At 43.9% G+C, this 17842-nt stretch overlaps 1 protein-coding gene across 2 annotated transcripts in view; it reads left to right on the top strand.

Annotated features, from left to right (window-relative positions):
* Positions 1 to 226: 226 nt before the first annotated feature.
* GAP43 (growth associated protein 43) overlaps positions 227 to 17842 on the top strand; it is an 87345-nt gene continuing 69729 nt past the window's right edge. The window contains exon 1 of one of the 2 annotated variants that reach the window (XM_075906409.1): positions 227 to 376. In XM_075906409.1, coding sequence (XP_075762524.1) covers positions 359 to 376 — 18 coding nt within the window. In that variant the 5' untranslated portion in view covers positions 227 to 358. Of the gene's footprint in view, positions 377 to 10680; positions 11008 to 17842 lie in introns of those variants that run through there. The other variant, XM_006112240.4, reaches the window with a different exon arrangement.

Here is a 17842-nt window from a genome sequence, read left to right as displayed (position 1 = left end):
GAGACTTTTTTGGGCTTGGAATTGTCTTATCACAACTTCTTGTTTTCTCTGGTCACTTTTTAGCCTTTTCTCTCTAGATAGGAGGCTAATCTCATTTAAAGATTTTGGCCTTAGCTGGAACTGCTATTGAATAAAAAGAGCACTTCCTTCTTAGCTTTGTGTTATAGGTATCCCTGAGATGTATCTGATGATGACACAGATATCTTTTGTCTTTTTTCACAGAAAAAAATCAAACAAAATTCAAGGAAATTCTATGCAAAATCCAAGTAACTACCACCCTGAAAGCAGAATCAGGATCTGACAGCAGCTATAGCTCTGCCATTTTGCACATATTCACAATAATGGGATCTTTCATTGCATGACCACACAACATCAGGTAAGCAGATTATCAAATTCATCATTTTTCACTGAACAATACAATATAATATAATACAAAGATGGCACTTTTCTCACCAGTGCTTCCCTTTCATGAGAGTCAATGGATAGAGGATGGCAGGACAGGTGCACGCTGTGTATTTTGGTTTACAGAATCTGCTTTTTAAAATAAATGTCCATCTCTCCCACTCTGAGATGAACACACCACAGAAAACATAAAAAGGCCAAGACCTGACTGTACTTATTCTCTCTGCTGTAGGAGATAAATACATAATCTCCTCCTCCTCCTCCTCCTCTCTCTCAAGCTCTGGAAGACTGTTCCCCCACCCAAACCTCTTTTGCTGAGCACCAGATTCCTCCTACCACCACCTGAGTAGGTAGAAAATTTCCTGTCCTCTCTGATACTGGGCCTCGCTTACCTGCTGTATCCCACTGCCTTCTTCATACTTTTTCTCCCTCCATGACCACAGCTCATGCTATGCTTTTCCTCAACACCTAGACAGAGGGCAGTAGGCCTGAGGGCTGAAGGGCAGGAGGATGGGGGATGCTGGACTTGTTGACAGCACAGATAGAAGGGTGATAGAAAAGTTCTTAGTAGGACTATAGCAGGGCTGGCTTCTCACAAGTGTCTTGCTACAATGTATACATGAGAGATGTTAAATCTGTCACTTATGGCAGTTCTGGTTGGTACCCAAATACTATTGTGATGTGGGCTGTAAAGGAACCTGAATGGAATAGAACCTGCCCCAAGACTCACCCAGAAACCAATCCTGCTCCCCATTGTCTTCACAAAGACGTTGGAAACTAGCAAGTCTTCCAGGTATTAAACATTGTGGGATTAAGCACTATCCAGAGGGCAAATACTGATCAGCCAGAAACTTGATACAGATAAACCATAGATCAGGGTCTAAGCTGGCCCTGCTTCTGTAATTTTAGATGCATATATACTGTCCTGGTCATTTAAAATTCCATCTGTCTTGCAGGGTTATTTCTGACCACTATAGTGACATTCACTGAATAGCAGCGGCTTCATGAAAGAACATTGTAGGATCTCCAGGGCCATGTGCTGTCATGCCCCTATAAATACAAGGGCATGGTCATGTTGGTGAGAGGAAAGAGGGGGAAGGGCAGGTTTATGGTTCCCAGGAAACCTTTCCTATGAATTTTCAGATTGAATACAATGTTCATAGGCCAAATCAAGAACCATTCATGTTTCAAGGGATTTCAGTCCCTTTCTTCACATCCCATACAGTTCTGTGTCAGGGCTGGATTGAAAGCGAGAATGAGCCTACTTTCTGCTTCCTATTGTGATTCAATCAAGAAAAAACAAAAGAAATTGCATAAGCTGTTAGCTGTATCAAGTCCAAGCCCAGGCCATTGGCCATCTTCAGATCTGAGCCTGGACCTTGGCCTGAGCAACTCTTCGTGAACTGGATAGTTCATCCCACCCTTTATTTGATTCTCCACCACTGTGCCCAAATCTGAAGGACCCTGGGTATTCTAAAACTATGACAGGAAGTTTGAGGATTTGGGGGAGTGGGAGGGGCAGAGTTTCCCCTTTTTCCAAGAAGAAATCCCAACTATCAGTAAAGTTAATGGAAAATACATGCCATATTTGGTGAACATGGGGCTTCCACTCTCATCTAACGTAAAATAGGACAGAGGCAGGACACCTGTTCTCCACAACAAGGGTATGTCTACACTACCCTCCTAGTTCGAACTAGGAGGGTAATGTATGCATACCGCACTTGCTAATGAAGCCCGGGATTTGAATTTCCCGGGCTTCATTAGCATAAGCGGGGAGCCGCCATTTTTAAATCCCCGCTGCTTCGAACCCCGTGTAGCGCGGCTACACGGGGCTCGAACTAGGTAGTTCGGACTAGGGTGCCTATTCCGAACTACCGGTACACCTCGTTTCACGAGGAGTACCGGTAGTTCGGAATAGGACCCTAGTCCGAACTACCTAGTTCGAGCCCCGTGTAGCCGCGCTACACGGGGTTCGAAGCAGCGGGGATTTAAAAATGGCGGCTCCCCGCTTATGCTAATGAAGCCCGGGAAATTCAAATCCCGGGCTTCATTAGCAAGTGCGGTATGCATACATTACCCCGCTAGTTCGAACTAGCGGGGTAGTGTAGACATACCCCAAGAGAGTTTATAAAAATCCCTAACCCCTAATTCTGCTGGAGATATGGATTTGGCTCATGCAAACATTCAAGATTTCTCTGTTTGTGAAGGTCCTGCTAGCCCTCAAAAGCAACAACTTACATACCTATAGCTTGATGCATTTCAAAGGCTGCTGCTGCCATCACACCCCATTACTGCAACCCAATGCAACCCACATTCTGCCTCACTCCTCTGGATTCACTGGATGGTCATAACACTTGTTAAGATACATTTAACACTGTTAAAAACATTGGAGTGTTCATTGTATGAACTGTTTAGTTAGCAAATCTCAACACCATTTCAGGAGTAGGGAAAGGGAGGGAGGCCTACGGAAAGGCTGTACGAGCACAGGACTGTGTTAAAGCTTTGCCAGAACTCAAACTCTGATCCACTGCTTCAGTGGAGCTCCGCACAGACACAGGGATCAATCTGCAAAATTGCAGGATAAAGGCCATAGATCATGAGGTCCTTGAAGCAGGAACCCATATCAAATGCTTGCACCCAACTGCACTAACTAGCTACATTGATAATAATAGTGAACGTGACATCTGTGGTCCAATTTCTGTTATGGCATTTAAATTCACAATAGACAAACAGACAAGATTTTAATTTTACTGACAGATTATGGCTTCTAAGCATTACACCAAGCTGAAATTTGATTGTAGGAAACATTTGCATTGTTGAGAAGGCTGAGGCAGAATAATAATAAATAATGAGTTGTAAGTTACGTAGGTCAATCCCTATGAGTGCTAAAATCTGTCTCCCACACCCACTGACATATATTCTGTGCCACACATGCAAGCCGCAGATGTTACAGGAATGTTTTTGAGAATTTAAAAAAAAAATATTATTGGGACCTTTTCTTGCCAGGCTGGATGTCCCTGGCAGCAGGTGCTAATTATTTAGTTACCAAGAATCAACCACTACAGGGCTCAGAAAAAGAGAAAAATGATAGTGAGCAAATGTAAAACACCTGCAAAAATTACCTAGAATAATGTAATGGCAACAGGTGTATATTATGAGTTGCTGAGTATAAGCAGCTAACCCTTCAGTAATGGTACGGGTGAGTTATAGCAGTCTGCCAATCAGCCTTTAAATCCCTTGCTTACATGAGTATGTTCCCTGAATTATTGAAAGGTGTGATTCCCTGGTTTATTGCAGCGTTTCTTAAAGTGGTCTGAGAAACCACTTTGAGAAACCCGTTAACTGGCTGCGCTGGTTTGTTTACTTACCGGTGCCCATTTTGCCGTTTGCAGCCAAGGAGAGCCACAGGAAGAGGTGTGGGCCAGGCTGCAGCTTCTTGTGGCTCCCCTTGGCTGCAGACGGAGAAATGGAGCCAATAGGAACCACGAGATTCCGTGGCTGCAGCACCAGTAATTGAACATAAGAACGGACATACTGAGTCATAACAAAGATCCATCTAGCCCAGTATTCTGTCTTCAAGCAGTGGCCAATGCCAGATACCCCAGAGGGATTGAACAGAACAGGGAATCATCAAGTGATCCCTCTCCTGTCACCCATTTCCAACCTCTAACAGAGGCTAGGGACACCATTCCTACCCATCCTGGCTAATAGCCATTGATGGTCCTAACCTCCATGAATTTATCTAGTTCTTTCTTGAACCCTGTTAAAGTCCTGGTCTTCACAACATCCTCTCTCAAGGAGTTCCACAGGCTGACTGTGCACTATGTGAAGAAAAACTTCCTTTTGTTTGTTTTAAACCTACTACCTATTAATTACATTTGATCACCCCTAGTTCTTATGTTTTGGGAGCAAGTAAATAACTTCTCCTTGCTCACTTTTTCCACGCCAGTCATGATTTTATAGTCCTCTATAATATCCCACTTTAAACTTCTGTTTTGTAAGCTGAATAGTCCCAGTTTTTAAAATCTCTCTTCATATGGGACCCGTTTCAAATCCCTAATCCTTTTTGTTGCCTTTTTCTGAACCTTTTCCAATGCCAATATATCGTTTTTGAGATAAAGTGACCACATCTGTATGCATAATTCAAGATGTGGGCATACCATGGTTTTATATAGCAGTAATAAGATATTCTCTGTCTTATTCTCTATCCCTTTTTTAGTGATTCCTAACATTCTATTTGCTTTTTTGATTGCTGTGGCACATTGAGTGGATGTTTTCAGAGAAGTATCCACAATGACTCCAAGATCCCTCTCTTGAGTAGTTATAGCTAAATTAGGCCCCATTATATTGTATATATAGTTGCGATTATTTTTTCCAATGTGCATTACTTTGTATTTATCAACATTAAATTTCAAAGAAACAGGCATGGCCAGTTAATAGGTTTCTCAAAGTGGTTTTGTGGACCACTTTGAGATATACTGGTTTATTGAAAGATGGGATTTAAAGCCATTTAGGGTTTGTCTCCCAGTGCATGTAACTTCTGGCTGCTGTGTAGACAAACCCAGCTATAAACTGGTGCAAAACCTTACAAGGACACTTTTTATGTCTTTTGTTTCCAGTATAAACCAGGATTATTTTAGTTTATTTTAAATGAATCAGGAATAAATTAAATCTAAACGGCAATAAGTCACTCTTCCATTGAAATGAAGTGGTTTACATTACACAGGATTTGCACTGGTTTAACTAAATTGGTTTTATAGTTCCCAACTATACTCAGTACTATACTGAGGGCATCTCACCACTACCTGCCCTTAGCATGAGGCAGACTTTTCTGTGCTTCCTGTGGGTGAGCTCCCTGAATCTACCAGTCTCTGCCATAAAGTACAGGCAGTCCCCGGGTTACGTACAAGATAGGGACTATAGGTTTGTTCTTAAGTTGAATTTGTATGTAAGTCGGAACTGGCTCCAGATTCAGCCGCTGCTGCTGAAACTGACCAGGGGCTGACTACAGGAAGCTGGAGGCAGAATTGCTCTGCCCTCAGCTTCCTGGAATCAGCCACTGATCAGTTTCAACAGCGGCTGAATCTCGAGCCTGGGACAGAACAGCTGGGCTGCCCGGTAGGTCCCTGCAGGACCAACCCGGCAGCACCCCAGCTGCTCTACCCCAGGGTCCACAACCAAAGCCTGGTCTGCTGGGGGCCACCAGCTGCGCCCCCCCCCCCCCCCCAGCAGACCAGGGACACGGGGAGCAAAGCCGCAGCGGCGGCAGAGTCCCGCGCCTCCCCGGCTTTGCCAGAGCAAAGCCTCAGAGGTGCGGGACCCCTCCGCCTCCCCGGCTTTGCTCCAGGTGTCCCTGGTCTGCTGAAGACGGTCCCCAGCAGACCAGGGGCACCCGGAGCAGCTTTTCTCGCCCCGGAGGTCGAGGTGGCGGGACCGCTGCGCTCTGGGCGGTCCCGCTGCCCGCGAGCTCCGGGGCGAGAAAGCCCCGTTCGTAAGTGCGGATCCGACATAAGTCGGATCCGTGTAACTCGGGGACTGCCTGTATCTGCACGTCTCATGCTTTCTGTATAAACTTAAAAAACAACAAATGGTCTGGTAGCACTTTATAGACTAACAAAAAATGTAGACTACATGTAGACTATTTATTTGGCCCACTTCTTCAGATGACAGGAGTTTTGAGTTTAGGATGTGCAGACCCAAAATAAATAGGGGAGAAGGGAGAGTTTATCCTTTACAGACCAACTGAAGCTTGCTTTCTGTATAGTTGGTAATAGGCACGCATCAACCTCCAAGCTTGTGATCCACTGGATGCTCAGGGCATGTCTACATTGGCGAGTTCTTTAGAAATAACTCTTCTTAGTGTGGATGCTCACCTTGTTATTTCAAAATATCAAGCCTGTTCTTTCGAAATAATAACCCCTGCTTGTGAAGATGAATAAGCTTATTTCAAAATAGTTATTTTGGGAGTTAATACTTTGAAATAAGCTTATTTCAAAATAATCTGGTAGGGTATACATAGCCTCAGAGAATTACCAGGTCAGCTTTTCCCAAAGGAACAGTATACACTAGCTTATAAGATTCTGCTTAGGACCAGCACTATGGTAACATCACAGCACTAAGGTATATTTATATTGAACCCAGGAACAAGTAAGAATATTGGAAACAAATGGTTACATATGAGACAAAATCAAATAACATGCCTTCTAGAGAGTAAACTTAACAGGTTAACTTCCTGTCTAAAGAAATTTTGTCTCACTCAAAGTTCTCTTCAGCATTTTCATCTCAAGTTGGCTGAGATCTGGCTTTCATTAATATGAATGTACTATATGTTTACTGCCTCGGAACAGGGTGCAAGGGTATTTTATTTTCTTTCTAGAAATATCCCCAAAGTGAATTACCTTTACTCAGAGACAGCACAAGCCCCTGTGGCTTTTTTTTTCCTGCGTGCTCCTTTCCTATTGATTTCACATCACTTTGTTCACATTTGACTTGGTATATAAATAGGCATCTATTGTGTTAACGTACAGTACTTAATTTACATCCTGATGCAGAAAGACAGAAACATCTCCTATCCCTAGTCTGGTGCATCTAGTCTACAGCATGTCACTTTCTTTTAGTGACCTGCTTTTAACTTTATATATTTAGGAGCATAACTTTCTGGTACAGATGCACAGATACCCCATACATAGCACCCTTACATACATTTCAGAATGATTGTTATGGTCAGCGTGTCATTGGCTTTCATTTGGGACCTGTTTTGCCTCTGCCTCCCCTGCCACCCCCACTGTGGAGATGGTTTCGAGTGGTGAACTGGTTTTTAAGCCGGGTCCCTCCAGTACCTGCTCTTGCTTTGTCCCCTACCCCGCCCCATTGGTTGCCTCTGATATAGAAGCGGCAGTGGAAAGGGGGACATGTGAGTAGTCGACTTGATTAGTAGTTGACTAATCAACTACTTTCTTACATCCCTAAGCTGCACCACACTCCCCATTGTCTGAACATATTTGTAGTTAGGAAAATGTTTTGAACTCATGAGAAGTGCCTTCACTCGGGTTGTTGATGGGCTGGGAGATGTCTTGGGTGGGGAGACTGTCTTCACCATCATGACGAGTTCCTGGCTCTCAGGCGTCGGCTCTGACTTGTCTCCTCCTTCTCTGACCCCTCCGACACCCTGCTCTCCTGCAGGCTGATACCAGGTGTGTCTTGTCTGGACTCGATGACCATGCAGGGGGAGCTGTTCCCCCCCCCCACACACACACCAAGTGTGGCATCCAGCTGGTCATAATAGCAGCTGGTGTGTGGTGTTACCACACAACGTCTGCTCTCCTTCTTCATTTTCTGATATGACTGCCTGTGCTCCTTAATTTTTACCCTGCACTGCTGGGCATCCCTGGAATAGCCTTTCACTGCTAGACAGGTTGCAATCCTGCCATAGGTGTCGGCATTCTGCTTGCTGATCCTGAGCTTGTGCAGGAGGGCTTCATCTCCCCAAACCTTGATGAGGTTCAAGATTTCCTGGGTGCTCCAGGCTGGTGCTCTTCTGCACCCCTGGGAAGTGGAGGCCAATGAAGCAGAAGCGCTCACAGCTGTCAGAGTGTCCAACAGAATGTTGGAACTCATCTCCTCATTTGTCATGATGTGCTGCTCACTTGCAATGCTGGCCATGTGGGACAGGCCATTTTACTGTTCCCAGGGCTTTTTTGAGCTCAGCAAGAGAGCAGTAGAGATGGAAGTTGTGGCCAGAATGGTCAGAAGGGACAGCTGCAGGAGGCCTCCTGGAGGCCAATAGTACTGAATTTCCAGCAACACTGTACCTATACTAGTGTTACTTCGACTATGCAAGGTCGGGAATAGCTTTACTCCTGGTGAAAAACAGGTGTACAGAAATTGACATCAGAGACCTCTAAGGGCAGTACAACAGGATTGGTAGTGTGGATGCGTCACTTAGAAATTCAACTGTATGGGGCGATTTAAAGTCCTACTGTAGACCAGGCCTCAGAGTATCATGTGAAAACCACCAATATATCATCGCTGGGGTCTGAACCTGGGCCCTTAAAAGCATGGAGCTTTTCCACCTGAATTAAAGGAGTAATTCTAGTAGGTATTAGATGCAATAGTCATGTACTTTCTGGACCACTTAGAGGTGAACATGAGACACACACTAAAGAAAGAGTTAGGTGTCACATTGAATAATTTTTCTCTGTCTTTGGGCCTTGTGTTTTTGTCATGCTCTTCCATCCCCTTACCTGTCATTTGGTCAAACTTCACAGATTTAGCTTTTTACATTTTTCTTCATCACTCACCCCAACCTACCAGTCCCTCCCCCCAATTTTTGTTCCTCTTTGTAAACTCGCTTCATTTTATCAGAAAAGATTGATAAAGTGTATGGCCAGAAGGGACCATTAGATCATCTAGGCTGACATTTGGTACCTCAGAGGCCTTAAATTTAATCCAGTCACTCCTCTAGAGAGCCTAGAAACTTTGGTTCCTATGTGCCTAAAGATGATAATGTTCAGATGTGCCTAAGAGACTTAGAACCCAAGTCCTTTTGACTTTCAATGAGACCAGATTTTTAAAGTCATTTAAACCCCCAAGAGGAATTAGGCACCTAAACACTTTTAAAGTAGGGTTCCTACTCTCAAGTAGGAATAAGAGATCCTCCAGAAAAGCGTCTAGACTGGCGCTTTTCTCCGGCTTATCTCCAAGCCGGAAAAAAGCGGCAGCCATGTTAATGCAAATACCGCAGGGGATATTTAAATCCCCCGCGGACTTGCCTATTCCAAAGGGATGCCAGTGTAGACACAGCCTTGGTCTATATGTATTGTTCCTCTGTGTCAGGTAGTATTTGCAACTCTTTTCAGTAAAGTATTGTCTGTGAATTTCATTATGATGCTATATGTCCAGAACACAAATCAAACCTAACACTGCTCCAGTTGTACCATGCGAGGAAGTTCCCCTAAATGACATACACTGACATAGACAGATAGGCTTTCAAACAAAATCTTTCTATTTACTTTCCTTTTTCCAATAAAGCCCTACTGGGAACTACAGTGATGTCATAGCAACTGAAATGACTATGAGGGAATGTGCTCTGAGGATATTCCAGTAACCACATCTTACATATATTTAAAAAGCAAAGGCCTTAATAATTTTGGGGGCTACGTTCTGCTTTTAAAATGGTTTACAACAAATCCGAATCGGAACAGTATAGTAGCTCAGAAGCAGACTTCAGTGATGTTACTGCCTGATTTACACTGGTGTAACAGAGATTGGAGTTTGTCTCTTAGTAAATAAGAGGGTTAATCCAAATTTTGTTAGTAAGATTATATCTATCTTTTCTTTTCTAGCGTGTTCATCACTGTCATATTTTGGCAGAATTCCATACATTGCCTAGATTATCTTTTCTATATTATCAGACATTGTCAGTTTGCTATAAATTCAGAGAAAGCACAATGTTATAACATCTGATAGGTTTATATTTGGGTGCATTTGTGTGTATATTATTGTTTGTGAATTTGTGATTGTGCCTGTGTCCTTATTGGGAAGTTGTATAGACATTAATTAAAAAAAAACAATCAATGTGATTCTATAGAAATGATTTTAAAAATCAATAGAGAAAGACAATAGAGAACACCATCCTTTCTATAGGTGGCTTCTAAAACCGTCCTCTCTAAGTATATGACAGGAATTTAATTTTCTATTTAGTTCCACAGAAACCTACAGAAAAGTTATGTTCCATTACAGTTCATAGGACCTTTCCATTTGGGGCATGTATGCAGGTATAGGTGCATATCTGCTCATATGTGGAAGTGCCTATCTTTTTTAGAGTGTGCATGTGAGGGGGAGGGGAGACGATCCACAGACATTTGAACATATATTGTTATTCTCCAGGTACCACAGCTCCCACCTACAGCTTGTCATCCGTGCAGGAAATGCTGTGGAAATAACTCCACTAGCTTTCTTAACACACAAATCCTTCCTTGGCTGGGGCCCTGTGCTCTCTGCTTAACTACTCCCGTGTGAATGGGAAAAGAGTGTCAGAAAAATGTAAGCCCTCATCCACTCCCCATTCCCAAGCCCCCGCAGACACACCTCACCCCACCCCCTCAGCAATCTGTAATGTTCCCTTTCCTGCTTGTCTCAGTACAGTGGGAAAGTCGTTGGGTAATTGGGTCCAGATTGGAGATGTTTAAATATTCATGAGTCTGGCAGGGGACTGGGAGGGGGTGGCTGCCTGGATTGTAGTGGGGGGTGGGGTGGGGAGGTGACTAGTCATTGAGAGCTAGTGAACAATTCTGGGAAAGATACAGAGAGAGAGGAAGGCAGGGAGGGGGAGAGAAAGAGAGAGACAGCCAGAGTGTGCATGTGTGATGAGCAATAGCTGTGGACCTTACAGTTGCAGCTAACTGCCCTGGTGTGTGTGTGTGTGTGTGTATATGTGTGTGTATGTGTGTGTGTGAGTGAGAGAGAAAGGGAGGGAGGGAGTGGAGAGGGTGGGGGGGAGAGATAAGAGAGAGAGGAGGAAAAAGAAGAGAGGAGAAGGAAGGAAGAAGAAGGAAGGAAGGGGACAATACAATCATGCTGTGCTGTATGAGAAGAACAAAACAGGTAGATCTGAAAATTTTATATTTCTTTCTGTGGAGAGATTCTCAGGCTGTTGGGGGGTGTGTGTGTGTGTATAAGGGGCGGGGGGAGGAATTTTTAACTGCATCTAAGCAGATGTCTTCTTTGCAATTCTTTAGCATCTTGCAACTGAAGGTTCTTTTCACACCCTTCCTGATGCCTGTTTGTCTTTCTGCAGCTGGTGATGTGGGGAGAGGGTGGCCTATCTTCATGTTTGGGGAAAAACAAGGATCCCCCTCCCTTTTTTTAAACTGTGGGCAGATGCATTGCATAGGGTTTTCTGTCTCTGATTCTGAGGGTGTGGATGTGGAAGGGGGAGGAGGGAAATGTGATGAGAGGTGGTTCTACCTCAAAGATGGGGGAAGCAATTCTTCATTTTATGCCAAAATAAATAAATATAAAAAGATTCTTGGTGAACCCTGATCCATGATCAGGATGCTGGCTCTCTATTGCTCTTTGCTCTGACAGATGAAAGCTGTTATCTGGGCATGTGCTTTGAGATGGCAAGGGGGACAGATGCATTTTTTTCTTTTCAGTGTGGTTAAAATAGTGTGAGCAAAAATACAATTGGTAATTTCTTTCTTTGCTTTTCTTTGTTTTAATAATATCAAGTGCAATTAATTAATAGCAAAACTAATTGGCCATGAAGTCAGCAGAAAAAAACCCAGCCCTCTTTACAATCCCTTTCATAGTACGACCAGTTAGACAACTGTGCACCAGCTGGTAAAGAGACAGAGGACCACGCCTCTATTAGCTCTGAGCTCCGATGGGATGCGAGAGACAGTATGAACCTGTTGGAAACCAGTTTGTTCTCTCTACTGGTACCTCCTAGCATTCCTTGTAGAGGGTCGCAAGAATGGCTAGGATACGGCTAATTTTTAACTATAAAAAATGACAAGCCCAAAATAATAATGAATTAGAAAAGCTAGTTAGCTCATTTCCCCCTCAGCCATGCCCTTTCCATTTCAAACTGTTCACTTGAAAGCCAAAATCTCTCAGTTACCTTGGTTTAACTCCTTTGACTTCAGATTTGTACCTTGGTGCATTTAAAAGGTATTATGAGAACTTTATTTATATGGATAATATCAAAGGGGTGGGATTCCAGCTTTAAGGGCAAATCTCATCTCAGTCGTGTAACTACAGAGCCGCAAGTGGACCTGCATTCTAGGTGCCTTACAGTGTATATTACTGCAATATTCTTTAGTGACAGCCCAACCCACAGCTGGAAGCTGTAGAGATTTGGACAATTACTTTAGAATACTGTAGTATTTAATTAAAATCAAAGTAAAGGTGCATTTGTGCACCTCGTGGGTGTTCCCAAGCCCAGGATTCATATTGTAGAATAATAGGATGGGGCAGGTGAATGGGATAGAAAGAGACCCAGCATTTTATATTTTTCCCTATGCAAGTTTCAGATGCTCTACAATTAATGATACAGTTATTAAAACCTGGAAAAGGATGGGATAGTGAACACATTGCAATCAGCCAGCAGAGCACATTTAGTTGGCCAATGTGGGATGAAAAGAGAGGAGAAGGAAGGCAGAATGACAGAGCAGTGGGTGGAGAAGCACAGCAAATTTTAAAATATAATAGCAGTCTGGTTGGTTGGTTGTTGGGGTTTTTTTTTTTTTTTTTTTTTTTTTTTTTGAGGCAATAGGCTGGAAAGACCCACACAGGGTATTTTTCACCATACTTTAATAGGCTGGGCTTTTAACACACATTGTTTAATAGCCAGTTCTACCCATTCTTTTAATCTATATATATCATTCCTGACCATTTTATTATTGCTACATCATATTTATAAATGATCATATACAGATTCCTAGATCAGTTACCTACCCAGACACACCCCTTCATTCCCCTCCCTGCCTTCACACATACATCCAGCCTCAGCACAACTGCACACATTCACTCAGCCAGACACACCCATTCATACGCCTACACCCATACATGCATTCATATATATTCACACACAAAAATTGCTACATTGACTATGAAAAACTTCAGAGAGCAGAAGTGATGATACACTGCAAGAAGCTTTAATTTGGAGCTAAAAAAACCCCAAGCCTCTGGGTTTTAAGCCTGCTTTTTTCTCTCCCACCTCAACCTTTCACAAATGGAAAGGCATCAGATCAGTTCTTCATAAGGAAACAAGAGTTTCCTTCCCAAATAAAGATAGCTTTCCTCTCTCAGGGCATTTTTCTGGGAAAGCTCCCATCACCCTGCCTTTCTGATTGTAAAAGAGCAATGTGCTGAAATTAGAAATACACATTCAGAGAAATTTCTTTAAATATATAAAAAATTACAGGAGTAAGTGTGTATATGTACATACACACCGGTAGAGAAAGTGTGTGCACATGTACATATATATTTGTGGCTGGAAATGGCAGCATAAAGCACTAAGTAGCTGACTGGCTGCACCTGCAAATGAGAAATCTTAATGTGTAAATTCTTTCATCTGCACCAAATGATTGCACCTGTGAATTTATACCCACAACATGTTTGAGCTAAACTGATGCAAAATGAGAGGCTGGGCTGAAGAACCTTGCAAGTATGCCTTAAAGTTTATTTAATACTATTTGGAATCATACTGTGCTATTTGCTGGAGCTTTTGTTAGCATAGCATGCATAGATAGATCAATAGAAGAGTATTCCATATACCTACATTAGAATGAATAGCTATTACCAGGGCAAGTGCTCACTACTAGATTGCAAGAGTGATTCAATGATAACTCAGAAGCTGGTTTCTCACTTGTGGGTGAAATGATTTTCATTCATTGCCAGACATGTTTTATAGCTTTCCCTCCAGTACAGTCCTCCGTTCCTCACACTTGTGCCTGAGGGAGACTGCAAAGGTTTGAACCCTGCCACACCCATGAAATGAAAGGCAGAAGGAGGAGGGGGAGGAGGAAGAGAGTCTGCATTTCTTTCCTCTTCCACATGAGCAGCATGAATAAACAGGATTGTATCTATAAAGATGCAGTTTAATACAACTGGAGAGGAAGCAAGCATTAGGGAACTGTTTCAGCAATTGTAGCCAACCAGCATGGTTGTCTGTCATGCTGGGAACCAGAGAAGTGAAGTGGGAGAGGGGAAAAGACAGAGAGAGAGGAATGAACATCAACCTGAGATTTTATGGCTTCAGGATATTAAAATGTCTCAGACCTCATTTAGAATAACTTAATTATGCCGCATGATGCAGATGCTGCAAAACTTGAAAGACACGTTTGTACCTTTAAATGCCAGCACAGAAAGAGAGAAGCATTTTTCCTGCTTAAAAGGGCTTTTCAGGCAGGCTGCCAGTTGATGTAACTTGTAGAGCTGCTGGCTGTAACGAAGAGATGCCGATTTATACTAGCTAAAGGTCTGGCTCTTGTTTCTTTTGGTAACTGATTTCTGCATGTGAAATTATTAGTTGCTTAAAGTTCTCCCAGCTCTGATTTTCCTTCCTTGGATAATGTCTGTGGCTGTTGGGGATTTCTTTTAAAATGAAAGTCTCTGCAGAAATACCCATCCCACTCTTCCCTACCTCATCCTATGCTGCCTTCAGTGGGCTCTTTACTCTTAGATAAATTGATTTCTCCTAAATCATGTAATATAAGCACTCTGGATGGCACGTGTGAGCTTCCTTGGGGAATTAATTGCAGGCAGTTATTTTCCCAAGGGGAAAATACACTCATAATGCTTAGTGGGAGAGATACCAATCTAACTGCCAATCTAAGTTTCCTGTCACCACTGACAAGTGCATGGAGGCCATAATAGAGGAAAGAACATTTAGCCAGCCCACAACCGGATGAAAAAGACCTCCTATTAGCACCTGCAAACTATATTCATAGATGGCTATAAGAGCCCTGTCGCCTGACGTTGAGAGGATGTGTATAGCCTGAAGACTCCTAGTGTCTCATTGAGAGGGTGTATACAACCGAGGGCTTTCTGTCTCATGCTGAGAGGGTTGGAATAATTTGAGAGCCTTAAAACCTGATGGTCGCATCTGTCCCATGCGGAGGCAGGCCCTGTAACCACAGGGCTCCACTATCTCCTATGATGAGGTGTGACTTAACCGAGGGCAACACTTGTGTCGCCCTGATAAGCTGTCATGTGTGCGGTTACACCTGGATGGCTGCCTGTCTCATGCTGACAGCATGTTTTCAACCAAATGCGGGTCTGCAGAACATGCTGTATAAAACTTGGGGCTTCCATGCTGACATGGCGGTTTTAGCTGAGCTGTGCTAAAGGAGGCATGTTAAATTCCATCTTATGAGAATAACCTCAGGGCTGCTCTAAGTGCATCCTGCCAATGGATTCATTGGGCCATTCCCGGACCTGGAAATAGCATGGTTGAAATGACTCCATAGTTTAGTTTGACTGACTTTCTTTTGGCCATGCCACTACATCACACATTCCCCCTATAGAGAGGGGATTCCCAGCTGGCCACAGCTGCAACCTATAGGCTCTGGCTGTCCCAGCCTGGAATGGTGTGTTTAACCTGCAGGCTGGGACATTCTGAGGTTGTATGTAACCTGAAGGCTCTGCCAACCCAGGCTGACCGAGTGTCTTATCTAAGGGCTGAGTGGGTTTCAAGCTGAGGCCCTGCAGAGCCTGAGGACGCTGCCTTCCCCATGCTGAAATGGTGTGTAAACTGATGGTTACACTGGACCCAAACTTAAAGGCTGTGTCTACACTGGGCCACTTATTCCGGAAAATCAGCCACTTTTCCGGAATAAGCTGCGAGCTGTCTACACTAGCCCTTGAATTTCCGGAAAAGCAACGATGCTCTACTGTACAAAATCAGCTGCTATTCCGGAAAAACTATTCTGCTCCCGCTCGGGCATAAGTCCTTATTCCGGAACACTGTTCTGGAAAAGGGCCAGTGTAGACAGCCCAGTAGTCTTTTCCGGAAAAAAGCCCCGATTGCAAAAATGGCGACCGGGGCTCTTTTCCGGAAAAGCGCGTCTACATTGGCCACAGACGCTTTTCCGGAAAAGGGCTTTTCCGGAAAAGCAGCCTGCCAATGTAGATGCTCGTTTTCCGGAAAAACTGAAAACGGAATAGTATTCCGTTTTAAGCAGTTCCGGAAATTCATGCCAGTGTAGACGTAGCCAAAGGGTGCATGTAACCTTAGGCTTCAGCCTGCTTCATGCTGGCTGGGTGTGCATAACTTGAGCAACAGTCGTGCTTTCTTCCCCATTGTATCCCTCTTTAACTCTGTCACTGTCCCCTCAGCCCAGTGACTTCCTGCACCTTATGAACCTCATGCTTCTCTCAAATCCCTCCAGGCTTTATCTGCACCTTACCTGGATTTCAGAATGGATAATGGATCTGGTCACAGGCCCAAGCTGCTGCTGCCTCTGTGCTGCCACCATCTCTGTGTTAGAGCTTGTTTATTCCGTGCTCTGTGCTCAGGGATACCTGGGAATGTGTTGCCTGGTTCTTCCCTTTTCAGTGAGATTATGTATCCTCCTCGGGGGATTTGGCAGACAGTGCACACTCTGGCACTTCCGAGCAGTGAAGTCCCAGGGTGCATATTCTAATGTAGCTGCTGTGGCCCATGACTCAGCACAGGATAGTGTCACAATAAGGAAGGCCTGTGGAGGGTGCTGTGTCATCTCTGTTGGTATGGAGTGGGGTTTTACTGTGAAGAAGGGTTGGGAAACTGTGGAGTATTATGGGATCAAATTTAAAGAAACCCAACATTTAATCCCCTTCAACTACGGTCCGAACTCCAATCCTGCACATTCATTTCATATGTTACCGCAGGAGTCCTCCTGAGAACCCTGAGAGAGCCTATATGCTCTCAGAACTCCTGCAGGCCTGTGCTCATCACTGTAGAGCTTAGTGCTTAATGCCCAGAAATGAGCATCAGTAGAAATGGGCTCGAGTCTCAGTTCTGCCAGTATCCTGCTGTTTGACTTGAGCCGAAGTCAGGTATTTTGCATCTCAGTATCTGTCTCTGAGAGAGTCCTTCCTGTGGCTCGCCCCAGCTGCGGTGTTGCGACTAGTTTAGTTAACATTTGTAAAATATTTTGAGACCCTTAAAATGGAAGGTGCTATAAATAGCCAAAGGATTTTACTCTCCATTCTAGATCATTTGTGGAACCTTAAGGTGTTTCTCACCTGTTTGGGTTGCCTTACACAACCCATCTCTTGTCCTCCTACTTCAAGGTTTATTGGACTTGCTCTTAGTATGGCCCACACCTTAACAGAGCATTGGCATCATGGAGATTTCCCTTCCATTTGCTGTCACACCAGCCACTTCCCTTCCCATCTGTGGTCATGCTTCAGACATGTAGCAACCTACAGTGATTGCTTGCATGGAAAAACAACATTAAGAAAATGTTGCATTTTTAGCTTCCTTTAGTGCACCAAGGATTTTGTCCTTTCTGAATGAAGTTAAATCACACTGTCTCCTTCTGTTCTTCATTTCATCTCATCTTTCCATCTTCTCTGTCCCTTGCTCTCCCCCTGCTCCCTTGCATATGCATCCCAGATGCTTAGTCCTCCTCCCCCTACTTGTGCACATACTTCCCTGTCATGTGGTCCTTTTTTTTGCATATGCCTACTTTTTCTCTGTTCTGCTTTCCCTCTCCAGTGTTTGCATGGACATTCCTCACCTAAGGACAGCTGTGGTCACTGAGAGCAATGTCCATTTCCTCTCATCCTCCCTCCACTTTATGTCAGCAGCCCAAGTTTATCTCTACTTTATCTCCAGTTGCTTTTACAGGCCTCAAGGCATCTCTTTGCTTGGGTGTCTATGGAAGCAATTGGAAACTGTCACCTCTCATGGGGGGAGGCGGGGAGCAGGCAAAGTGCCATGCTTTAG

This window comes from Pelodiscus sinensis, chromosome 1, assembly GCF_049634645.1.
Source record: "Pelodiscus sinensis isolate JC-2024 chromosome 1, ASM4963464v1, whole genome shotgun sequence".
Taxonomy (NCBI): domain Eukaryota; kingdom Metazoa; phylum Chordata; order Testudines; family Trionychidae; genus Pelodiscus; species Pelodiscus sinensis.
This window is presented reverse-complemented; position numbering and strand designations above follow the sequence as displayed.